Source organism: Ascaphus truei, chromosome 8 (genome assembly GCF_040206685.1).
Source record: "Ascaphus truei isolate aAscTru1 chromosome 8, aAscTru1.hap1, whole genome shotgun sequence".
Taxonomy (NCBI): Eukaryota; Metazoa; Chordata; class Amphibia; order Anura; family Ascaphidae; genus Ascaphus; species Ascaphus truei.
The window spans coordinates 20,504,324-20,531,346 of NC_134490.1; the positions used below are offsets into that span (position 1 = coordinate 20,504,324).

At 44.6% G+C, this 27,023-nt stretch overlaps 1 protein-coding gene across 2 annotated transcripts in view; it reads right to left on the bottom strand.

Moving 5' to 3' along the window:
* The window catches only part of WNT8B (Wnt family member 8B), a 44,059-nt gene that overhangs the window by 15,920 nt on the left and 1,116 nt on the right, over positions 1-27,023 (bottom strand). For both annotated transcript variants that reach the window (XM_075610745.1, XM_075610746.1), the window contains exon 2: positions 5,254-5,287. In XM_075610745.1, coding sequence (XP_075466860.1) covers positions 5,254-5,287 — 34 coding nt within the window. The remainder of the gene's footprint in view (positions 1-5,253; positions 5,288-27,023) is intronic.

Genomic DNA, 27,023 nt, shown 5'->3' on the forward strand with positions numbered 1-27,023 from the left:
TGTGTGCGTAGGGGGGCTTATTTGTGTGTGTGTGTGTGTGTGGCTTGTGTGTGTAGGGGTGCTTATTTGTGTGTGTTTGGAGGGGGGTTAATTTGTGTGTGTGTGGAGGGGGGCTTATTTGTGTGTGTGTGTGGAGGGGGGCTTGTGTGTGTGTATGGAGGGGGGCTTGTGTGTGTGTGAAAGGGGGCTTGTGTGTGTGTGGAGGGGGGCTTATTTGTGTGTGTGTAGGGGGGGCTTGTGTGTGTGTGTGTATTTTGGGGAGGGGGGTTATTGTGTGTGAGGAGTGGGGGACACATGGGGGGAGGGACAGGTTGGGAGAGGTGGGGGGGGGTGAGAGAGGGGGGGGAAAGAAAAGGTGATGAGGGGGGTGTGAGCGAGGAGGTTTGTGAGGGGGGGGGGGTTCTCGCAACCCACCAACACGTGGGTCGGGGGCCCCGGTGGAAACTTTAGTCCTGAGCCCCGGGAAAGCTGTCTGCGGCCCTGACTGCAAACACATTTCTCCTAGTCTAGAATAGTATTACCTGGCAACGTGTGTTATGTGAGATACATTTAGTAATGATTCCATGGAAATAAGGCATTGGGTCGGTGATTAACGCCCCAAGCTCCTCTGGCTAACGAAACTGGCAACATTTGGAATCTCCCTGTTTGCAAACATTTTGCAAAGTTGTCAACCTTCACAAAATGTAATCACGGTTTAGCAACGAATTATGTGCTGCAAATGCAGGTATCAGTTGGTATTGAGTATCACTGCGGTGTCTATGGATGGAAATTACAGCCTGCTGGGCTGTCTGAGCCCGCGGCCATAGTTAGCGCGACGGTGTGCACGCCGCACACAAAAGCCTATAAGGCAATGCGCATGACCATACAGCGAGGGTGTGTGCGTGCATGAGCGCGACAGCGCGACCGATTTTGTCTCGCGACGGCCGGGTCACGTGTGCGGTTCAGCCAATGAGGGCGAACCGCTCACGTGATGTCACGGGCACGCCCCCAAACATTGAATCGGAGCTGCTCTTGGTCACGTTTCCTTTTCCAGAGCCCACAGGCCACGGATCGCCTGTATACCATGCGCGAATGACATCACGTGCTCCGCTGCGCACGCGCCTATTATGTACAAGGCCTAAGACAAACTATTTGCAGGCAGCTTGTAATTGCCATGCTGAGTATTGCTCATCCCCTGTGTGACTGTCTATCTCTGTGTAATCATATAACATCAAGAGAAAGTGGAATAAAGTGCTCTGTGTAGGGTTGCCAGGTAGCTTCTCCAAAAATACTGGACACCGTGGTAAAAGGTGTGAGGCGCTCGAGACACATACACCCATGTCAAATCTCTCCACTCCATGCTGTTTCCTCCTCTCCTTGGCCCCACAGCCAGGTTCCTGACACCTCCTGATTTGGCTGCTGCTGGGTAATACAGCCAATCAGGAAGGAGGAAGCTGCCCTGCCCCCTAGAAACTTGCTCGGGTAAATCCCACAGCCTTCCACGCCAGTCAGGTCACTATGTCCAGAGAGGTAATACCGGGAGCACATATACATACATGTCCAGTTTTACCTCTATGTTTTTACTGGAAACCTGGCAACACTAGCTCTGTGTGGAGCACAAGTGAGTGATGAAATGACTCGGCAGTTCACGCCTCAGCAGTCAGCCTGGGCCAATGATGATGATTACTGACTTGACACACTGGTATTAAGCCTATCCTGATGAAGAACAGGCCTCAAGTCTGTGCAATGGCACCTGCCACCTATCCCCACCCAGGCCCACTGAGGCCTTACAGTACGATACAAGGAAGCGCAAGCTGACTGTTTCACCAACATTGAATATTTATACAAATAAGTGCTCCTATGTTTCGCTGTAGCTTTCTCAAGATGATTCCATAGACGCTCCTTCCGCCAAGACCTGTGACGTCACTGACAACTACGAACGCGGAGACACGAAGCAACGCAGGAACCGGCATTGAATATTGATCGGCGGGTACTCTCAAATGTCCAAGATACATTGTGAAAATGTGAGTTGAAATTGCAACTACTACAATCATCTGTGCAATATATTTATTTTGAACATACTAACCTATGAGTGTATTCCTTCTTCCTTTCTCTCATACACTGAATTGCTACTAGAGCGACACGCTACATAGAACAGATTCTACAGAGGAGCTTTGACCAAGGAGCTCATATCAGAGAGAGAAGTGTCTCTGATCTGCCTGTATTTTCATTGCCATTTGTGAGCGGGATCCACACATTTTTTACACTTGGAATTTTTTATAGAATATTGTCTTTATTTTTATCTTCCACATATATTCGTCACTGATATTGAGAGTGCTCCCCATTTTTGGACACCATTGTTCATATGTGCATCAAAACGATATTATGCCACGTCTTCTGTCATGTTTATCTTTTGAGGAGACAAGAAGACTGCCGAGACATCCATCGCCATTACAATTGTGAGTGCTTTATTCACTATACAGCAATGCACTCACTGGTTATAATGATTAAATATTTAATATTATCACACTCACTCATTTACGCTTTTATTTCCACTTCCACTGAGGCTGTGACTATTTCTACCCAATTACCTACTTAACTCGAATAGTGAGAGGTGGTGAAGGACAATCCCGAACCATAGGTCCACAACCTCTCTGCGTGTAAGGGCGCTGGCCCTGCTCCACCTGTTACAATGCCTGTGAGAGGACCACCAGATTCCTCTAGCATTGTAAACAGGTAATGGATGCTGTACTGGCTTTAATAGCACTAGTGTATGCTGTTCATTAGATACTGTACATTTGGCCAAAATTGTGAACTCGTGCAGCAATATGATGAATATTTTTGCATCTAACGCTTTGCATGCACTTGCGCGAAAATTATAATTTATTGAAGCATGGAAAAAACTGTGAGACATTTGCACATCTCTAAAATCGGCAATGAAATCACGGACTACATCTGGCCTACATATTCTATTTTGCGATCAAATGTAAATCGATCAGCACAACTGTGCTTCAGAAAAGCTACATAATACAAATATGCAATGACCTATCATAATGTAATAAAGATTTCATATCGCCATTGACTAAAAAAAAAATACACAGAATACTATTGCGTGCTATGAGTAGGTGCACTAAGGGTAGGGTGTCCAGATGGGTCCCAATTTGTAGCCGTTTGTCCAGGGTCCCGACTTTTCTAACCACTGTCCCGTTTTTTTATCTTTAGATATATATACTTGCTTTGCTAGTCCCATGCTGTGCTTAAAAGCTGTGTGAACGGCGATGCATCAGATTAAATGGGCTCCATGTGAATGGATATTCCAGGCAAAAGGTGACACATTGTGTGCTCATTTGCATGTCATTTCCCAGAATCCCTTGTTGCAGTGGAAACACTATATGCTAAGTGATAATGGTGAAAGGCAGGGTGCAGACCTGTCTAAGACATGTGAATGTGCTCACAAGTGATATTCTTTATTGGATATATATATATATTGGTCCGGCCTTAGGCTTTGCAGGGCCCGAGGTGGCATGCTGGCAGTGGCGCCCACCCCTGTTAAAAAGTTACGGGGACTGGCCTTGACAATCAGCCCTATTCCGGCAGCGTCGTAGCATCATGATGTCACGGCGGCATATGATGTCACTTTGCCATGGCAATACGTCGTCATATGATGTTGCGGTGTGATTTGAGGTCGTTCACCATGGCAATGCGACGCTACAGGAGGCGGCCTGCTCCGGAAAAGTTAAGACCCCTCTCGCAAACAGACACAGAGACACACCTCTCTCTGCCGGTCTGGGGATACCGCGCTTCCTCCTCTGTCTCTTCCTGTTGACGCCGGAATCCAATTTTTGCCCAACCGGAGGGGGGAGCTGGAGGGAGGGGTGGTTCCACACACCCTCCTCCAACTCACCCCCTCTGGTCATATGGAAGTTCTATCCCAGCGCTGTGAGAGCTCCCTGACGTACCCTGAATGCGTGTGGACGAGCAAGCAGGAGGCCCTGTGACATACAGGATATGTAAAGCTATAAATGCTTTTTTTCTACAGGGAGAGCGATAAATAGATTGGAACAGAAGTGGTGCCCCCTCTACTTCTGTTCGAGTGTTCAGGGCCGGCCCACCACTACAATGTGATCAGCACCACAATGACCATGAGGTTCTGATTCCGAACACTCGAGTGCTGCCATTCAAAGGGTTAAAGAGGCAATCCAAGCATGCGATTTTGTTGGCAATTTTTAACATAGGCTTGAAGCAGGGGATCTCCGGAGCTGAATCCCACTAATTACAGCTCCGGGGATCCCCTGCTTCCGGAGATACCTCTGTAGGGAGTGTCGGTACCCACTCTGCTCGGCTAGCAGGGTTCATGTAATGGCGGAGTTTCAAAGCTCCAGCATCCTGCGGGCCAATAGGAAACCGTGATGTCATCAGGTTCGGCTTCCGATTGGCCCACATGGAGCAGGAGCTTTAAACCCCAACTAAAACAGCCAGAACAGCTACTGAAATTAGTGGGGTTCAGCTCTGGAGATCCCCTGCTTCAATCCTATGTAAATATATATATATATATATATATATATATATATATATATATATATATACAGTGTTCGACAAACCTATACATTTGCTCGCCCCGGGCGAGTGGATTTAACCCCCGGGCGAGTAAATATTGGCCCAAGCAGCACACGTTTGCTACTAGGTGGCGAGTAGATTTTTTTGTGTGGCGAGTAGATTTTTTGGTGATTTGTCAACCACTGTATATATATATATATATATATATATATATATATATATATATATATATATATATATATATATATATATGTTATATATATATATACATATACATATACATATACATATATATATATATATATATATATATATATATATATATATATATATATATATATATTGCTCCTTTTAGGGCTTATACTAGTATGTATGCTGCAGTTACAGTGACCAGGGAATGGCATAAGTGAAATAAATTGCAGTTCTCTGAATATTTACAATGTTGTCTAGTAGTCTGGGTGAAAATATTATTGTATGTCAGTATTTCTTCCAGGAAATTGGGATGATTGATGATGGCATTTGCAAAAAAAAAATAGTAGTGAGCTTTTGACAAGTCAAATCTCTATCAAAGCAGCCTTCAGATGCATCATTTCTTTTTTTGTAAACACTTTAGGCCATGTACAATACTAAAAAATCCTGGGAAAAAATGATTTCTCCAAATCTCAACCAAGTGAAGGTCATTTCATAAAGGTTACAGATCAAAGGAATGTGTCTTACCTTAGGGCCGGTCATCAGAAAATTATTCACTGACCTGGAAGAGACAGAGCAAAGGAAGATAAATAAACTCCAGCGTCACCACATTCACACAATGCTTGGAATGCCTGATGTTTCCTTTCTGTAGTTTAACTAAGCATGATTCCAATATAAGACATACTGAAATACTGTATATTCCCACATATTTTATTGGAAACTTTGCTTAACAGGAGTAAAATACCAAATAAACTGCAGTGAGACTGAAAAGTAGTGGTACATTGTTTGATTGATAGCTAGAGAGCAAAGTCCAACCTCTTCTGCTACAGAGGAGCGGGCACGTTGCATTGTTGGCTCCTGTGGTGTTCAAGCGGTTATGTGGCTAGTTAGTTAGATTACAGACACAAAATTGCAAACAACGTAATGGTGCAGTCCTATGTAGCTGGCATAAAACAGGACCCTTTGTAAAGAACAATCTCCCTGGCTTGCTTAAAATAATCTAACCAAGCTAAAATCAAAGATTTGTTCCTTTTTGTTATTTGAGAAAATAACTACTAACTGCATTTATTTAGGGTCACTGAATGGAGGCTAGTGTTTGTCCAGCATTATTGTTTCTTTGCTTTTACTCCTGCTGCCCCCCCCCCCCCCGCCCCCTGTATTTAAGAGCATCAATAAATAAGGGGAGGGAGGAAGGGGGGGCATTGCCTGTGCAAACTCTTGCTGAAAACACAGTATGATTAGACAAAACGGAAAAACAAACCGTCTCAGTCTCAGTTCACTGGGTTTATAAACGAACTAACAACAAACACAATGAAAAGTTATAGATGTCGGAGATCCTATCACCCAGATGTACCCGTTAGAACATGTCACTGGCGTTAATACACGTTGGTCTTGGGAGGGACTGCCCTTTAAGGTTATTGCTTAAAAACAAACAAATGTAAATCAACCCTAGAGTAAAAAAATAATAATATAATCTAAGTAATGGGAAAGGTGCAATGGTATTCTTTTCTGTAAGAACTTGGACAAGCAGAATGTCAGTGCCCTGGGTCTGCCTCTCCATGTCAGAGGGGGAGGAAGGAAGGAAGGAGGAGGACACTGTCCTTGTGGATGGGAGAGGCAGATCATGGCCCGTACAGAGAGGCACAAAGAGAAGAGCTGAAGGAAGTCAAACCCTTCCCACATGACCAGGGATGCTGCGAGGGACCCCCCCCCTCCCCCTTCTCCTGCTAACTGATACTCACATATAACAGACAAGTAACGACAGACTCGGTTTGGAGGTATAAAAGGCCGTGGCTTTGTTTATTAAACAATAGTAGAGTGACCGCTAGTCCCTGCCAGAGTGCTCGCTTAATGGGTTAAGGGAAAGGTGTCAGCCATGCCTAGGCCTGCTGCTCCCGTAGCTGGCCAAGCCTCCATTAGCCGGCCGTTGTCGCGAGTGGGTTCCTGGGAGTCACGTTCAGTTGACCCCGCCCACTCACGACTACACCCGGGCTTTATCAGCCCTGAGCCCCGTCTTGAAAGGACAAACACTTACCCCCCAAACTGCCACCACCAACGGGTCTATTTAACCCCCTTAAATTAGGCTCATGCCGCCAAACCCGCTAGGACCCTCTCCAACCCTTCTTGCAACTTGTTGTTGAACAAATCCGCCCCAATCTCTAATAAATGTACGCCGTCAGCCCTAAATAGGACGACTATTTTGCAATTGAAATCAGAGTGGCTGATCCGCCACCCCCCGCACTGCGTCACAAATTTTACCACCATCTTGTTCAACTTTATGCACGCTCCGTCAACTGCACCCGGGGCCCGGGCACCCCTCTATACTGCCCTGCAGACAATGTCTGACCAGACGATCTGAATTCCCGATCAAAGGGCGAGGATGCGAGCCAGGTCTTGCTTTATTGCATCGACCAGCTCGAAGTAGCTTTCGCGCGGCCAGGTTGTTGCCTCCTGCGTACAGGATAATTATCCGTGGTGCTCTTCTTTCTCTGGCCATCATCATTAGCCGTGGGAGCAATTGGCCTCACCGCGCGCAACCGGAGGTTTCTCCCGTATGGGCGCTTGATGGCTCGCTTCTCTGCCCATTGTATGCTCGATGATCCATGCGTCTGCGGAATCTGCGAAGGCATAAGGGTGGTGGAGGTTTATTCCAACAAGAGCTATTCCCCTGTTAACGTGAGCCTGCTGTAGGACCAGTATCTGTTAGACTTCCAACGTCCTATCTTCTGTATCGCTGATACTGACCGCCCTGTGCGCGATGCTTCCATTGCCGCCCCAATCCGGACCGAATGTGTTCTGTATGATGACTCGTCTAGACCCTGGTTCTGAAGGCACATGCGGAATACCCGCAGGTACTGAAATCTAGATAACGGTACCCCGTCCGTGTGTAGTAGTAGTGGACCTTGCCCGTCTGCACCCCATGAATTCCGTAAGCGCGTTAACTTTGTAAAAAACGGTCCCTGGCAGACCCATCAATGAAATCCAAGCTCTCCCTTCCCCTTGCTGGTCAGTTTTTGACCTTTGAATGTGCAGCTTAACCGACCCGTCCCCTAGAATTACGCAATTGAGCTGCAAACCTCCCTCTCCTCTGCGTGATGCGCAGACTAGCTCCCCGGCTCGCAACTCTGCAAAGAAGGTCAACGCAAACGTCAGCCAAAAAAGCCTTGTCTCGAACGTGGAAAAACACACTCGCTCTGCCGTCTGCATCAAACCCTCTAGAATTGATTGTGTCAATAGCCTTCTGCTGTCTTTTGACGTCGCCCCCCTTGTTAACCCTGCTAACACCCTTTTGACTAAGAACGCCTTTGTCGGATCTTCCTTGCCTTCTAACCTCAAGACGAAGGAAGCCCGGGTCAGTTTTTTCACTATGGATCCACCCCTTGCTCTTAAGTTTAAAATGAACGACAGTAAGGTCCCTATTCCTGTCACCTCTAGTCCCAATTCCCCCGCTAGGCTTTGATAATCACGCCAAGCCGCCATGCAGGCCCCCCATGTACCCGGAGCCAGAGACGATCGTACCTGCTCCATCACTGTATCGTCGCAAGTTCCCACAAGTATACTGGGCATGGACTGCCGTTTGGCTCTTCCTCTGGTGCCAGCTTCCGAAACGGCGCCATCTGTAACCCGGAATAAAGAATCAGCAATGTTATTTGCTACCCCCAGGACATGCCGTGCCTTGAACGCAATGTTTAAGTGAAGTCATGAAAGTACAAAATTGCGCAGAAGGGTCAGTACTGGAGAGGAGCGTGAACCGAAATTGTTCACAGCTTCTACTACCCCCATGTTATCTGACCAGAAGGTGACTTCTTTATTCGCAAACAAATGACCCCACGAAAGCACCATGACAAGCAAAGGGAATAGCTCTAGGAATGCTAGGTTCCTAATGAGCTGAGTCTCCCTCCACTGGAGAGGCCATTGCTCCGCGCACCATGCCCCGTTAAAGTATGCCCCAAAACCGACTGAACCTGATGCGTCTGTGAACAATTGTAGCTCGGTGTTATGGGCTGGAAGTCCTCGTCACAAGGTTCTGCCGTTTTAATCCCTTCAAAAATCCAGCCAAATCGCCAGATCCTTGCGGATTTCAGTAGTGACTCGAATGAAATGGCTAGGACGTTTTATCCCAACTGAGGCAGCAGAGAGGTGCCTAGCAAACACCCTTCCTGCCGGCATGACTCATGCTGCGAAGACTAAGTGGCCAAGCAGTGTTTGAAAATGCCTCAATGAGGTATTTTTGAGGGCCATGAATTCCGGGAGCAGCTTGCCTAGGGCGACTAGCTTTTCCGGTGGGAGCATGTACACCATCCTCACTGAGTCAATCTTGATGCCCAAAAAAGTCAGGATGATTGTTGGATGCACTGTTTTTTCATTGGCCAAACTCACATGCCATAGTTGAGAACAGCCACCTTGCGCATAAATCTGAACCCCCGGGGACAACAAAAAGGAAGTCATCCAAGTAGTGCATGTCCTCCACTGCCTGCACCCTTTTTCGCGCTACCCATTCCAGGAAGGAAGTCATCCAACTAGTGCCTGGCCCCTGCTACCTACACCCTTTTTTGCGCTAACCATTCCAGGTAGGTGCTAAACGTTTCGAAATAAAAGCAAGAAAGCGCGCATCCCATCTGCAAGCATATATCGACGTAGTACTGTTCCTCGAGCATGCAGCCTAGCAAGTGGAAACACTCTGGGTGAACCGGCAAAAGCCTGAAAGCCCATTTGATGTCTGCAATTGACATTAATGCCCCTTTACCCATCTTTTCCACTACAGCTGCCGCCTGATCGAAGTTTGCGTAAGTCACTGAACACAACTCTCGATCGATACCATCATTCACTGACGACCCCTCTGGGTAGGATAGGTGTTGAATTAACCTATAGGCCCCGCCTCCTTCTTGGGGACCACCCCCAACGGGGAAATCCTGAGATTAGGAAACTGTGGGAAATCGAAGGGGCCTGCCATTCTCCCCAATTCGACGTCCTTCCAAACTTCCTCCCTAGCTACATTACCGTGAATCCTGACCGATGTCAAATTCCGTCCACCCTCTGAACCCGCTTGGTACTCAAACGGATTCCTTAACCCCTCCTTAAACCCAGCTAAAAGTAGCTGGGCTGCTTCCCTATTGGGGTACCTTGCTAGCCACGGTGCTAAATTGCCGACGATTATTGGTGTCACCGCCCTCGTGGCCAATCTTCTGCCCTGTACCCCCATCCGCGTGTGCCCTTCTTAAAACACTTTGACTGTGCGTGACGGCCGTCACAAATGGAGCAGACGTGCCGGAAATGGTAGTTGCCAAACGTGCATTTGGACTCATTAAACGCCCAACAGACGCCGGAGTGGCTGCGCGGTGTATTGCTACCCCTGGTATGCTAGTTCGCCATGCGCCCCTACCTCCGCTGCTATGCGAATGGAGGCCGCCCCTCCTCCAGAAACAAGCTGTAAATAAAGATCAACCTCCTTGACTTTCCAAGCTATCTCAGCCTTGCGAGCCTCTATTGATTGCTTGAAACGCTCGTCATATGTCCACCAACTCATGCCTCCGTAAATGTGGCGGCTTCCTCAATCATGTCGTGGTACTTAACGAGCGAGGCACACACACGCGGTTCCTTCTCCCCAATTATGCCAGCTAGAATAACGAAAGTCTTTTTTCCACATCCTCTTTCTTCGGCTCCCCTTTTTTGGTCGACCTTACCAACGCTTCCCTATAGCCTGGAAGCAGAGATAATATCTCCACGTATATTCCCTTCCCAAATCTTGTCCTTAACATCTTTAAATACAGTAAATGTATGCCCAATGAGCTAGATTTGGTCATGTAAGAGTCTCTGTATGCCATGTCAGGCATTCTCTTATCCTCAGTTGGTGTAGCTGAAGTGGATGCCAACGGAGGGAGGGCAAGCGCGGAAGGTAGCGATCCTATCTGTGTGGCCTGCCCCATCGATCTCTGCGCTGTGTCGTTAGCTACCTGGGAACCCATGGGTATTGCAGGTGCTATAGCTGCTGCTGGCACTGCACCTGACATTAACACTGGCACTGTGCTTATTGTTTGGCGCTACGACTGCCACTGGCGATATTCCAGACTTAAGCTTTGTAGCCCCAATATACTCGCTTGTGCCATCTGTCACCCTTGGCCCTGCGTCATGATGCGCTACTAACGGGGACAGAGCTTGCCTTATGCCCAACAATGCTGCTTCCATAAGCTGTGATCCTGCACTCAAGGCTGACTCACCCACACTCACTTGAGGAGGCAAGGTCGCTGCTAGCCTCTTAGGGGGAAAACTCCCGCTGTCTATACCCATGTAAGCTGTTGCTGGCCGCTTTTGTGCCTGGGTGCGGGTTGCCCTGGGCGGCATTGCCCGTCGCCTGTCGGGATCCACCCCGGCTGTCTCCTCGCCTCGACCTCTATTAGCAGGCCTCCCCGAGCGTCCGAAGCGTCCCTGTACTGTCGAAGTACCACCAACGCTGGGTGGCGATGGTGACCGTGCCTCAGCCGCATGCTGCCAACTTGCTCCTGAGCCGGTCGCCACCATCTGAAATTACAGAATGAGGGTGCCTTGACACTCTAACCACTGGATCATCCATGACCGTTGATGGCCTCAAAAACCTCCGTGTCGACATGCCCCCTGGCAACATTGAAGTGGGTTGCCGTCCCACCTGTGGACTTACCCTACCGCATGGCGCAGCTCCTTGCTGGGCACGCATCCACGCATGCAGGAGCGTGACCACCACCTTGTCCGCTCAACACATCCTGCCCGCCAGCTTGACCTTGTTCGCTCATATAGCCTTGTCCGCCCTCTGCTCTGTGCATGAGCGCTAATAAATGTTGCTGGAATCAGCCTTCCTCCTTGTTCCGTGCCTCTGCCTGTTGTTGTAAGCTTTTATCTCAACTTGTGAAGATGAATAAAGTATGTGTGCTGTTTATCCAATTGTCATGTGTGTGTAGAAAGTATAGCGCCGTCGACAGAAATGGTCCCGAATCCAGACGAAAACAGAATTGTTACTTCAACAAAGTACAAATCTGACTGAAATAAACATGAAATGATAATGTTATCATTGGTACACAAGACATTTTGATATTTGGCGGACCCCATTCCCTGTCCACATGTTTTTTTTTTTTTTTTTAATACCCAGATTATGCCCTTTCCTTCTCTATACACCCTTCATTGATAAACATATACAAAATCTTCAATAAACGTACTAACCTTTTTTTTTTTTTTATTTCCTACAGTAATTTCAGTAATGTAATAAACCTCGTAATATTACGGCCCCTAACATGCAGCATTCCCCTTTATCAATTGACTTACCGGCTGTTAAAAGGCCCTAGAAGGGAACCCCGCCCTACAGGTCACTATACGGAATTACATGTGGCCATTGACTCCTCCCATTTTCCACACTTGTCAACGGCCTAGCATGTGGTCACTGACTCCTCCCCTTTCCACCACTTGTAACAGAATTACACGTGGCCATAGCCTTCTCCTTATTCAGCACTGACATCTAATGGGACTACGGAGGAGGGGTATTTACTTGGGCCATGTGCTGGACAGGATGTGCGTTGCTAACCCACCCCGTGGCATATAGTCTACCTGTACACGTAAAGCAAATATAATCTAAAGAAACAAGTATGTCGAGGTCTCCACCCTCTCTACACGTCTGTATTGTGAATGTATAGTACACAGCTATGTATTCTACCTGGAGGGAGAAGGATAAATGGCCCCACGCATCCTTGCTATACCTGACGCACACATGAGACTCTATCAGCTCACCTCAGCATAGCGACATACACATACCAGTACATACCACAACGCTACCCGTACATTATAACCACCATTATGGAGTATACCAGTATCATATAACCACAATTATAGTACGTACCAGTGTTTTTTAACCATAATTATCATACATACCAGTGCATTATAACCACAATTACAGTGCTTACCAATACATTGCATACTAATACCTTATAACCACCACTACAGTACCTACATAACCACAACTACAGTACGTACCAACATGTTATAATCACAAATCCAGTGCATACCCGTGCCTTATACCCCATTTACCTTACATATTAACACATTATAAGCACAATCACCGCACATCCTATACATTATAACCCCACTTACAGCCCATACCTGTACATTAAAACCCAATTACGATCACAAATAGAGAGCAAAAAGGCTGTAAGTTCCAGGAACCAAATCCAATAGCTACATGAAGCCAAAATGTACATAATCAAAGCGGGGCCCAATAGGGTTAATGTGGAAATAAGCACAGCTGTTAGAGAGGTATGTGAGGGGTTTGGAGATAAGGTGCAGATCTGTATAGGCCTTGCCCCCGCTGCCTACTACAGCGTCCGCTGTGGCGGACACTGCACGGACGAGAGCCCTCCCCTCAATGGCGCTGGGCCCGCTGCGAGGGGGGGCCGCAGCGCTTGGGCGAGAGCTGCTCCTGCTCTCAATAGAATTGAGAGCAGGACTCGCGTCGAGCGATTAGGCACGCCCCCAGGCGGTTCAGCCAATGAGGGCGAACCTGCCGGGTGATGTCATGGCCGCGCCCCCGTCACTCCCCCGCCACGCCCCCCCCGGTCTCTCCTCCTGCAGTGAGCTGCAGACCGGAGAATCGGCTAAACGCGCCGCCAATATCGCGGGCGCGCGTTACAGCGGCGTGACCGGGGCCTTAGCCTTAGCTAGACCTGTTGGCTGAGAAGCAGAATATAAATCCTACGGGCAGTCTGCTGTAGCTGCAGTAAATGTATAAAGGTCTCAATAGTAAGCATGAACAAAAAAAGATCAGGGGTACAGCCGCCCCTGAAGTGTTGCAGAATTCACCAGCAAAAAGTAAGTTAAAAACAATTGATTAAACTACATAAAATTATACAAAAAAAAAAATCACAAACAAAAAAGAATCCTCCCATGCGTTTCACCACCAACCCCGACACTTTCTCAAGGAGATTTGTTTGTGATTTTTTTTGTATAATTTTATGTAGTTTAATCAATTGTTTTTAACTTACTTTTTGCTGGTGAATTCTGCAACACTTCAGGGGCGGCTGTACCACTGATCTTTTTTTGTTCCCAATTACGATCACAACCTATATATTTCTCTCCCAACCCCCCTAGTGGAACATTATACCTTAGTGCCTTAAACCCCCACCCCAAAAACGTAACCTTATAGACGTCTGTCCATTTTGGTAGCTGGCAGTATTGAGGGTAGTAGACGTATGTGTGGCAATACTGGTGTATTTGCTGGGGGGGGGAGGGGAAGAGTTTATTGCTGAGGGTGGGGGGGGGAGAGTTTATTGGGAATTTCGCTACAGCCGTGAGCAGAATTAATGCTCCTGCTCCCGGCTGCACTTTAAAAGCCCCTTACCTGTAATTACAACAAAAGCAATGCAGCCTGTTCTGTTGTTTTAATAGGCGTCTCACTCGTTGGATCTTGATGAACAAGAACATACATGGTTAATGGTTCTTCCCTGCCCCCTATGAGCTTCAAATCTCCTGGAGCACAGAGACCTGAGGACTAATTATGATAATGCGAAGCAGATGGAGAGAGACAGTTGAGAAGATATAGGGGCTCATGTACTGGGAGGGGGGGGGGGGGGGCGGGGAGAGAATGACGGAGAGAGAATGAGAGAGAGGGAGCGAGAGAATGACGTGGGGTGAGGGAGAGGGCGGGAGAGAGAATGAGGGAGACGGGGTGGCAGAGAATGAGGGGGACGGGTGGGAGAGAGAATGAGGGAGACGGGGTGGCAGAGAGAATGAGGGGGAGCGGGTGGGAGAGAGAATGAGGGGGAAGGGGTGGGAGAGAGAATGGGAGAGAGGGGGGTGGGAGAGACAATGAGAGAGTGAGGGGGAGTGAGTATGTCTCTTTTATGAAGGGCCCTTTGTGACGTCACACAGTACATATGATGCGTAATTCATTATTTTAAATGACATTTGACACATCACCTTTTGGTTGATACATAGCAACTTAATTCTAACTTGGATGATTTTTACGCGCACACAGATATAATTGTTTTTTACTATACACCAGTTAGATCTGTGTGTCCTGCACACCCCGCGTGTTTGCGCCAATATATCTGACTAGAACCAGCTTTGCACAATAAGAAAAAATGGTTAGTACACAGACGCATACACGTGCAATATATTGTGTGATTTCCGTGCGTCAAAAATGTTATCTGCGCGACTCTTAGTACAAAGGCCGCATGGTTTTACTCATAGCTGTCACAGACTGGAGTGAAACTTTAATGAAGTATATAGGGCCACTGAAGATTAGGGAAGTGGCAGGAACCCACATGGTTTAGTGCAGGGGTGCTAAACTCCAGTCCTCAAGCCCCCCCCCCCCCCCGAACAGGTCAGGTTTTCAGGATATCCCAGCTTCAGCACAGGTGGCTCAATCTGAGGCTCAGTCCGACTGAGCCTCTGATTGAGCCACCTGTGCTGAAGCAGGGACTTATTGAGCCATCTGTACTGAGGCAAGGGACTGATTGAGCCACCTATGCTGAAGCAGGGATATCCTGAAAACCTGACCTGTTGAGGGGGGGGCTGGAGGACTGGAGTTGAGCACCCCTGGTTTAGTGTGTGCTTCCCTCCAAACATAGATCGAGTCCTTTACTTGACCCCTTCAAACCGAATCTATTTGGTGTGGGAATAGCCACAGAAAGGCTTCAGTTCCAGGAAAGCATTGGACTGGAGGGGGGCGATCTAACAGGATATAAGAGGGATTAATTTGAAGAGGTAACCTCTGATAACACAGGACAAAAGGGGATAAAAGATATGTGTAATAACGTTGTGACTGGTTACCAGTCAACATTATCATAATCCTATTAACCCCAAACACAAGCACACCTGGTGTGGTATAAATCCATGGGGTTGTGAAGGCTGGAGTGTTAATACCAATATCCCTTAATCTGCAATTGAACTACGTTAAAGTGAATGGATAGCTTTGAAGACAGGACTTTGTTGCTCTATCCTCTATATACGCAAACGTACCATGATACCAAACATACCCTACATCAGGGGTCTCAAACTCAGTCCCCAAGGGCCACCAACAGGCCAGCTTTTATGAATATCCCTGCTTCAGCACAGGTGGCTCAATAAGTGGTCCGACAAAGACTAAGCCCCTGATTGAGCCACCTGTGCTGAAGCAGGGATATCCATAAAACCTGGCACGTTGGTAGCCCTTGAGGACTGAGTTTGAGACCCCTGCCCTAGATACACAGCAAGCTTGGTTATAAGAACTAGGTGCCTTGCTAGTTATCTCAACTGGTCATTTTCTTCAAAATAGTTTGAGAAAACACTTGAAGGTGGTGGGCAGATTAATGTATTAAAAAGATCATAGGTTGATCTGACATTATGCTGAGATCTGTTTACTGATCTTTCCAATACCTTCTTCTACTATACAATGGGCCTGGCCTTTAGGTTTAAAGAGGTAGAATGGGTTGAGTGTTAATAGTATGTCATTTGAAAGTGAGAACCTTGTTTAAGACCCAATTCCTGCTCATTGTAACCATGGAAAAATCCCTTAATCTCATTGGGGTTCTAGCATGACAATGACAGGATTGATTTACTTTGCCTATAATTATGTATAGTGCTGCAGAGCCAGTAAACATTGCATAACATTTTCTAAAGTACTTATACTAACTGGTTATGTATTGGTTACTATTATTAAATGACTCCTATTCTGACACAGTAAGCCAAATTCTTCTGCTGTCTTGTATAAACAAGGCTATCTCCCTCTGTGTGTTTTGTTGCATCTCTTTTCTCATTAACACAATTCCTACAAGACTATTCAAGACAGTGCAAATACATTAGCATGGTTTGCAATGCAGTTGGTCTCAAGAATTCCTTTGTTATCATAGCTGGTAGGAAGAAACATCTAAATTGTTAATGTGACACAGTGCGTTGTCCAACTCTTCCCTACAAATTGAAAGTTTCTGCTCACTAATTTAGTTTTATTTTAGTCCATGTTCTACGAATAGGAACAATTTAAATACAGTAAGAATAATCTAAAATACCCCACCACCAGGAAAAAAAAGCTGATTATTTTCGATGTTTTGTTGCTCATGCACCCAGCGCTCAAGCAGCTGAACAATATCAAAAAGATCAGAGGACCTGCAATAATTTGGAGTGAAACATTTGACTTTTACTTAGGATAGGCAGGATCGCAAGTTTCAAATCGAACCTCTAAGTGACTTCGTACTGTATGTTCAAGTCGATCTTCAGAATGACATTTCTAGTCCGAGCTAAATTTGGGCCGAAACCCAAGAAAGGCTAATTTTTCTTTCTTTTAATAAACGGAGAGAACGCTTGAGTTTGTGAACAAAAAAAACCTCGTGAACTTCTGCAAAAAAACTAAACATTTGATATTCGAAAATGTTGTACAATGTTGTTAAAATAATGTATGCTTGTTTTGACGTTTTCCCTCCAATCATTTTAAAAAAATCACAAACCAAAAATAATGAAGTTCCAGCAAAAAGAAAACATGAAAAAAATGTGTACAAAAAAACAAATCACTAGTGCCCTCCCAGCTCATTTTTACACCCATTAAGTGTTAACACCTACAATACATGCGTCTTGGATCTTAGTCTGTACAGTGGAAATAATAACAGAGATAAAGTAACCGATTCAACAACCCTTAAAACGTCAGCCCAATGTTTAACAGGTTTAGAATGTATTGCAATCAGGCACAGCACCGTTACAATGTAACAGGCCAAAAGACTAACACAATCCGAGACTCACTACCACTTTCAACACATTGGAAGATCAGTTTATTTCTTAATTAATGGTAACAATTCTGGCTATTTAAATCGCAACACAAAATAGTTGCCTTGCTTTTTTAGTGGGAAAACAGTAATACAGTAAGGACTGCCTGACCAGTATTATACGTAGTATTATGAACATACCCAGCTGAAACATTTTATATACTCAAATAATTGTTTCTTAAATAAATCGCGTACAATATGTGCATTTTTTTTCTGCTGGTAATCTGAAATAAACCTGATGGCTACCTCTCACACAGGACATTAGTGCCATAGCAAAAGGCATGACATCTGAAACTGATATGAAACAACACACAAAGGTGTTTAAGAAGGAGACTTTTAAGAGCAAGACATTTTGTCCCCAGTTAAAACAATTCTGAGCTTCAGTTGCAGCTTTATTCTCTACCTGTGCAAAGACTCGCCCATTATCAAACTCATTCATGAACGGCTATCCTTAAGCAGGGTGCTGAAAGCAGTGATGGATGTAGCTCCTGTCTCCAATATGCTTACTGAGAGCACATTATGCTCCGTTAGGAAACAGGATTTACTGGAGGATTTCACCATGGCATTAGGATGAAAAAAGTATATACAAAGGAACAACATCATTTAAGTATAAGTCCGCGTCCATACTGCGTGCCACACCTCAATGAGGCAGGCCATTGAGCGAGAGAGTGCGCACATGATGAAGAGCGACGGCGCAGACGATTTTTCGCAAGACATTGTTTTTTTTATTAAATGCGACCCAGCGACGGCTGGGTCACGTGGGCAGTTCAACCTATCAGGGCGAACCAGCCTTGTCAAATCACAGCCCCGCCTCCATCCCGCCTCCTCGTTGGCGCGCGTCATAGGAATCCTACAAGCCACAGATCGCTTCTCTTTAAAGCTCGTGCGACGCCATGCACTCCGTCGCACGCGCCTACTATATATTCGAGGCCTAAGAATGGATATAAAAATGCCTGGAGGTCTCAATATGATTTATTTCCTCTGTTCTAGAATAGTAGCTCTGAAGATCTAAAGGTGATATAGGTATAGGGGACTTGCCTTCTGTAATTGTAGTTACATCCACTTGAAATGTTATGATGCATCCATATCTAATGATCTGAATGACCCACTAATACTGTAAAGATCCACCTCTCTCTGTATAGCAGAAGTAGGCGCACCCATAGCACTGCGGGTTTCTGTAAAGATCTCCTGCTGTCTTGTCTAGGGAGAATCTGAAGACAATCTACACAAACTGTACAATGTCACCCCTGAGAGTGTATTACAGGCCACAAAAGAATGATACATGTATCTTGTTTTCCAAAGTTATCAGCAAATATGAGATGATGCACTCCTTACGAGACCATGACAAACGCTTTATCCATTTATTATTCCAGAGCTGGCCAACTCCTGTCCTCAAGGGCCACCAACAGGCCATCCTGACAAAGGTCCAAGGTAGGACAAAAACATTGATCCTACTGTAGGGATGTGGTAGGAACCTCATATGTATGTTCGGTGGGAGTGTGGCAGGTTCCGCGGCGGCCATTAGTACAGGGCGCCGCCATGTTGTTGCGCAATCTTGCAGAGGGCACTGAGAGAGAGTGGGAAGGTCGCGCATGCGCAATGGAAGTGCGCGAACGACGGGCCTGTAAGAGAAAGGCTCCGTTGAGGAACTACAACTCCCATGAGCTCTAGAGTGGTCACCTGATGTGAGGAGCCAATCAGAAGGCTAGGATTACGGAAGGAGGAAAGGGAAGCGTGGGGGAGAGACCACGCTATTTAGAGGGGATCCGGAAGGTAAAGGAGGAGGGTTGTATGCATGCAGGGGGTCCGTGACCCGCCTGCATAGGCTAGCTTTACCCCGCAGGCCCCTAGGAGAAACCCCTGAGCCACAGTAGGTTGCTGTGCTGCAGGGACGCCCATAGTGGTAGCGATCAGTCACCTTACTGTGTAGACAGTTAGGGACAAGCGTGCGGAGCAGGTTTGCTGGTGAGCTGTTTGGGACCAGGCAGCTGCACTGCGGACATCAAAGACAAGCAAGGATTCGTCTGATCCTTTTTGAAGTGTTACCGGTCACTGCCGTGACGGAAGGTATTTACAGCAAGTGCACCAATACCGGTCAACAGGCGCTGATCCCGCCTTAGGCATAACTCTTTGGGGACACTAGTGAGTGGCCAAAGGCCTAATACACAGAGCACTCCTTTCTATTAGTGTAAGGACACAGTGTGTGGGGCACGCGGTGACGGGACAAGGACATACTCATTAAGAGCGTGGCAGAGCCACTACTGTACAGGACAATACTCATTAAGAGCGTGGCCGAGCCACTCACATTATAAGGACATTACCATTTAGCTGAGTTAAGGTTATATTGCGTTATAGGTTATGTGTTAGGTTATATGCTGTGTGTGAATTAACATGATAGAGTGCTAAGGTTATTGTGCATTATAGTAAAGTTGGTTGCATCATATATGTGTGTGCATATGTTTCTTGCCCGGGGAATCTCACATCACGGGGATCCTGGGTGAGTGGAGGCGCTGCGCTAATAGGTATAACCCCAGGCTCCCAGCTAGCGGAGGCTCAGATCTCCTGGAGCCGCAGGTGCGTGCAGTTATCCGTAGTCTCTTTAGAGTGTCAGAAAAAGGTATACACTACACTAAACCTTCACATATTTTCAAACAGCTGTGGAGTGCGGACTGTTGCTATTTAATCTGAATGCCATGATCTGTGGATGTCACTGTCACTCTCCTCTCCCAGACTATCACACCAGGGATCAATTTTTCAGACAGAAACAGAGAGTTTATAAAATGTAATTGATTGGAAAAATAAATATCCACAACTATTTACAGTTAATCAACACGCACAACTGGGAAACTGGGATACCCTATAAATCTGGGTGCAGGGACCTCCCTAAAGAGAGTTCCCCTGTTCTTTCTTCCTGCCGTGTAACCTGCAGTTTCTCCCAGTTACTCCCAGCTTCTTTCCAGCTGCCTCAGCTAAATGCCTGAATTCACATTTAAAGCTGAGGTGAGCTAATCTTATCTGATCTAGCTAGGGGTCTCCCTCCCCCAAGGTGTTTGCAATATGTCCCAGCCCCTGATTGGTGGGTGGAAATGCAACAAACACACACATTTACATGCAAAGAGTTACTTGGAAAAATCACAGACCACTCTGCAACATTCCAGCTGAACATAACATGAACCCCTGGTTCCTGAAGTACTGGAACCAGGTTTACAATACAGAGAGATATGCTGTACATACAAACATAATACAGATGTATAAATGACAGGTTGGGGTAATGGCAGGCTTGACCTTTATTAAAAGCAGTCACATTTACCCCTACTGTCACAGTCAAAGCACCAGGGGCAGTTTGCAGTGTTTATACTGGGAGTGCTCCTTTGAAATCAATCAGTGGCTCACTGTTTCTGACTGGACCACTAACTGAGCCACCTGTGCTGAAGCATGGCTATCCTTAAAACCTGACCTGTTGGTGGCCCTTGAGGACTGAAGTGAGCCACTCCTGATCTAGACCCTTAAATGTCATTTTAACAGATAAGATATTTGCCTCCTTAATGCAAGTTGCCTACCATGACCTAAACCAGGCTGCGCCCCACTGCCAGCACTCTTCCCGTGTTTGTGCCCCCCCCCTCCTTACCTTCCTAGAGCGTCAAATGATGCTGCGGGGTCATGTGACATCAAGTGACCCGCAGCGTCATTTGACACCGCGTTGCCACAGCAACGCGTCTTCTGAGTCATGGTAAGATAGAGTACAGAGGCCTCGCGCGGTCCCCGGCATTTAATTTAAATACCTTGGGGAAGAACGCGGGGCCTCTGTAACCGCCACACCCTCCCCCCCCACCCCCCAGTTTGCGCACTCCTGACCTAAACTATAACTATACAAAGAACCATGCGCCTTACTAATCATTTCACCACACAGAGCAGTATAGATAAATGTACATGATACTTGAGTTAAGAGATCCCTGAAAACAGCAAAACTTCGACATCAGCTACAAATACCTTTCCAGAATCAGAATTAAAGTTACACGTCAATACAAATGATTTAGGAATATTGTGTTATATTGTAATAGTGATTACAATTTGCTTATTTATTTATTTTTTCACTGAATGAACTAGTGGAGTTTGTCACGCACACGCACACATATATAACAAAACAGGACAGGCACTCCAAGATCTAAAGGTGACACCTCTTTATAAAGGCTCCATTGGGATCCGAAATGCTGAGGAATACATTTCACCGTTGGATCCTGGAGTGCCTGTCCTGTGTTCTCATATCAGATGGCTGCACCCTGTATACCACCTTTATCTACGCATACAGTATATGTGTTCATGGTTTTGTGGACTGCTATATTTTATATATATATATATATATATATATATATATATATAAAACAAAGGCTAATATAGTGTCATATTTGTATGGTAAAAGATATTTACAAATGCACGATGAACTGTGGAAAAGGGGTGCCTTTTATTCAACTTATTAACATTAAGAAGTTCAGTGAAGGATTCTGTAATTGTCTTTCTTTAACATTTTCAAGAAAATGCTTACAAAGCAAAACATGTTCACAAATGTCCAGTTATGAACTTTAGTCACTTATGTATTACCTTTATTAAAACTATTTTGCATAATAATATATTTGTTGTAGGTTTTAAATGGACCAACAAAATAAACTCCAATTCTTTACTATTGTAATAACTATAAATATAATCAATTCTTACACTATGGTATCTCAAACATCCTAAAAAAAACCCTACACATTTACCCAGGTAGCATTTTTTTTGGTATACTTAATTGTAATAATTCATATAGAGAATAGCACTATTTACAGTGAGCTTATGCAAATCATTTATATGACAACGCAACAGCTCAGGGCATCTTTAAAAGGAAAAGTAATAATGCCGACAATTAAAAACAGAATGAATCAAACCACGGTGTTTGAAAAGATGACTGCATTCCTCAATGACAATATCCATGAATTGTAGAGGTTATGGGATCCATGGCTCTCAGAGGAATCCTCCCTCGCTCATAATAGAAATCTATTAATTCTCTAAACCAGGACCTTTGTGGAGGACAAAATGATATGATTCCCTATCGGTTCAACCAGGTATATAGTATATATGTGATCAGCAGAAGGATGTATTATGCAGATCAAACCCATGGACCAAAACCTGTTATATTTATCTATCAAATTGGATCTCTCTCTCTCTCTCTCTCTCTCCCTCTCCCTCTCCCTCTCCCCATCCATCCATCCATCCATCCATCCATCCTGCGTGCACTCAAACAAGAAATATATACCAAAAAGAAAATATACTTATCAGAATATGTGCAGTACATTCACCACAACCACGCCAGCACAAAAGGGAAACGCCTGGGAGAAAAGAGTGCAACCTGGCAGGAGTCAAACATGGACGGAAGTGTTCACCTTAATACTCAAGACACTAGAAATCTCTGTCCCACACGACCAAGTATACATATTACTAGGAAAACCAATGGCTAATATTTCCAAAAAAAAAGCTAGAGTAATATCCCAAATTTTAAACACTACACGGTGTACAATTTGCAAAAACTGGAAACAACCGACCCCCCCATCCTTAAATCAAATAAACAATAAAATTTGGCATATAGTCTACAGTATATGGAAAAACTCTCAGCCTATCTGAACGGCTCTACCTCACAATTCTCTGATATTTGGGCTCCTTGGTTCCGTCATGCAGGTATATCCCCATATATAGACTAGAATACTTTGAACAGAGTGATACATGTGATATTTATATTGTTGAATACAGTACGATATTGGTACAAATGCTACCCCTTCCCCCCCCTCCCTCCCCGATCTCCCTCCCCGATCTCCCTCTTCTCCACTGTTCCACAACCAGTTTATTTGTATTACTGTATCCCCCCTTTTTTTGTGTAGTATGTTGTGTTTACCTCATTTTGTATGTTTGAAAATGCTCAATAAAAATGTAAGTAATAAAAAAAATATATATATACTTATCAATAGTCCAGGTGCTTGCAGATAGACAGGGAACATCAGCCTGTCCAATAGATATACAAAAATAGGAAGTCCACAGCACACTCAATAGAAAAAGGTAATTTAATCTCAATAAGTCATCAGGCAATCACACAAGCTCCAGAGCGACGTACTTTTCAGACCACAAGGTCCTTTCTCAAGCTTTGTGAAAGGACCTTGTGGTCTGAAAAGTACGTTGCTCTGGAGCTTGTGTGATTGCCTGATGACTTATTGAGATTAAATTACCTTTTCCTATTGAGTGTCCTGCGGACTTCCTATTTTTGTAAAAAATATATATATATACACAAATTGTATTTTACTATATATACTATCTAAGTTGTAACCCATTTATTTTCCCACGTTGTGTTTGATCCCAAGCTTTCTTCTGCTTTTGTTCCCCTTCCTTTAAAAAAAAAAAAAAAAAAAAAAGCGAGTTAAAAAAAAGAGGAAAAGTAATGTCCCAAAAGGTGTCATCGTTCTGCTGACAAGCCACGCTAACAATACTGCAGCTTTCAGCGACATGTCACAGACTGATGTCATCTCGTTTAGAAAATAAAATAAAAACAAAAAATATATATATACACTGGGTGAAAGGACTATATGGGCTGACTCACTATAATCATTAGGTCACATTATTTAAAACCCTTTGCCACGCATTTAAAAAAAACGGATGATTTCCTGAGCACGGATACAGAATTGATCCTGCGGTTTTACAGCTTCCTTTTATTTATTAACATTAAACAATTTCGTGGACTCTGAGCCAGAAGTAAATGAACGTGCTTTCCGTGCAGTTTCCAGCATCTTGTTTGAGGATGTGCAACTTTGTGGTTAAGGCAATTGCTTCTATAGAGGCAAATCCTGGTTTGGAAACCCAGTATCACATGTCTGTGACCTTGTGCAAGTTAATTTGTCTCCTTGCCGGGCTCAGTTATCTGGTTGCCAAACATCAGCAAAATTAGCACCAGAGTTAACAAACAAAACCCCATTGTTTAATAAGGCACTGGTGCCGTTTTGTAGCTGGGAGACTATGGCCGTTATTCTGTAAGGTGTGAAGCGCTAAGTGTATGCACATTAATGGTGCTATATAAATAAACACATACACAGCACAGAATAAGGGACTGCGGATCATACCCCTTATGTATCTATTGACCGGGAGGAGCTGCTTCTAGCTATATAAATTAAATAATAGGTGGTTAATCCATACAAATACATGAGAGCACCAATGTTTTGTATAATGTAGTAATAGTTAGATGGACACTACTAATGAATGAATATGTAACTGTTCAAATAATTCTGTGGCTGCAGAAAAGGAAATTAAATAAAAGTGGTAATTGAAAGAATGCCAAAACCAGCCCCAAGATACCCTGTTTCCGCATGCACTGTGAGCTCCGTAACAAGTATATTTTTAAGAAGCAATGAAATAAAACCTAGTAGAAGTAATGTATTCACACACTGATGCAACATGCTATATACTCAGGTGCAGCGTAAGCCTAACTAACATGGGCTGATTCCAAATACTGTAATAACAAAAGGCGCAGTGCCACTTTCACCGTATTAAACAACTACAAACAAGTTTTTCCCCAGTGGAGGAAATACAAATATTTGAATAGAAAACCGTACAGTTTATATTTGTTTGCGGCTGTATATAAGTAACTGAAGATTAGACACGGGCAAATCTTTTGGGCGAAATGTGGATCCGTAGCTGAGCGGCCGGTTCCTTTGGCCCGCGGATTTCAGCGGATCAATGTCAAAAAGGGCGATATGCGTTTTGCGGATTTTTATTATTATTATTATTACCAATACAATCTGCGGATTCCACAACCGGTGGACGAATTTGTAGAATCAAATCCACGGATTGCGGAATCCACGAATCGGATTCTACAAATCCGTCCACAGGTTGTATCCAATGGCCGTTTTTGATGAATCTGCGCGGATCAGAACCGACCAAAATCCGTTTGCGGATTTGACACAGCAAAACTGATTTTTGGGGGGTGGGGGAAGGGGGAATGCGAGAATATCCAGGAAACGGATTTGGGCGGATTCGCCCGTCTCTACTGCAGATATTGAGGACGGTACAAAAATGTAAAATCTTCACAACTCAATTCATGGATTACGACAGTAAATCAAGAGGTGTCAACTCTAGGCTGAGTATTTCCTGTTAATCTATACTTTGCAATATATTGGTGGTGTAGTGAATTCAGGTAGGGGGATATACTGTACGAATCCGGGCAAATGTGGTACAATTATGAGTCAAAGATATTGCACCATATGCAGCAAAGGAAAAAGTCCCATTAGAAGCGTATGGTGATAGATATGATGTCACTTTTTTTTGCCTCAGATTTGCACCAATTCTGCCTTGATACATACAGGCCCCCGATGCACTAACATGGTCTTTTACATTTTTTATTGTGTCAAAGTTGCAGTGCTAAAAAGAAGTAATAACGTGATACCATACTTAGAACCCCGTGGGCTGGTAATATCCTGCACCAGATTGATCACAGATTAAGGTGCCATAGAACAGGGGTTATTAACTTCAGTCCTCAACCCCCTCCCCCTAACAGGTCATGTTTTCAGGATATCCCAGCTTCAGCACAAATGGCTCAATCAGTCCCTGCTTCAGCACAGCTGGCTCAATCAGTCCCTGCTTCAGCACAGGTGACTCAATCAGAGGCTCAGTTTTCCCCCAGCAACTGGGAGACTTTACGACAATCCTCAATATGTGCACGTTTTGTATTGATTCGGGATGCGCCTTTTCTCACCAATGGGTTGAGTTACTAAAATGCAAAACCTGTAATTAATTGCTCATTGATAGGTGTTCCCCTTTACACCCTAAAGATTCAGAAATTGATAGAGTACTTTTTTTCTTAATAGTTCAGAACTCTTTGGCTAATTTGCTTCTGCACAGAAATGTCCATACAGGTCTGAAATAGTAGATACTGTTATAAGTTTGCATACACCTATATAAAATACTGTGAATCCTGTGTTGACCCTGTAACTTGTAACGCTTAAATAGTGTCACATGTTAATCCCCATTTAAAATGTGGTTTGGAATAAGCATCAGGGCTGTAATCCAAAAGAGAATACTGTAGTTATGGTTCGAAGCCCAGGCACCTGCTGATTTGAATTGTCTCTTCCAGGTCAAACTAACTTTGTGTATTGTACCTACCCATTACATTGGTAAATAGCAGTGCTAATGTAAAAAAATATTAAACATTGAACTTAATGAAAGAAAAAATATTTAATGCCATTTTCAAATATTTGTATCAACTCTCCAAAAATTATCTGATTGAAGAAATTAATAATAATAAAATGTATAATAAATATTAACAGCTATTTGTATAAATCAATGGAATGATCTAACAGTTCCTGTTTATATCATTCTTAGACTACACCGTGCAGAAAGAAAATTACTTTACATACCAGCTCTCATGTTTTAAGGGAAGGAGGAAATTGTTTTAAAATACCTGCCAGACCCACAAAATAAATAGCAATTCATACTGTATTAGAATACCAGATATTTTCCCAGAGATTCTACAGGTGAAAA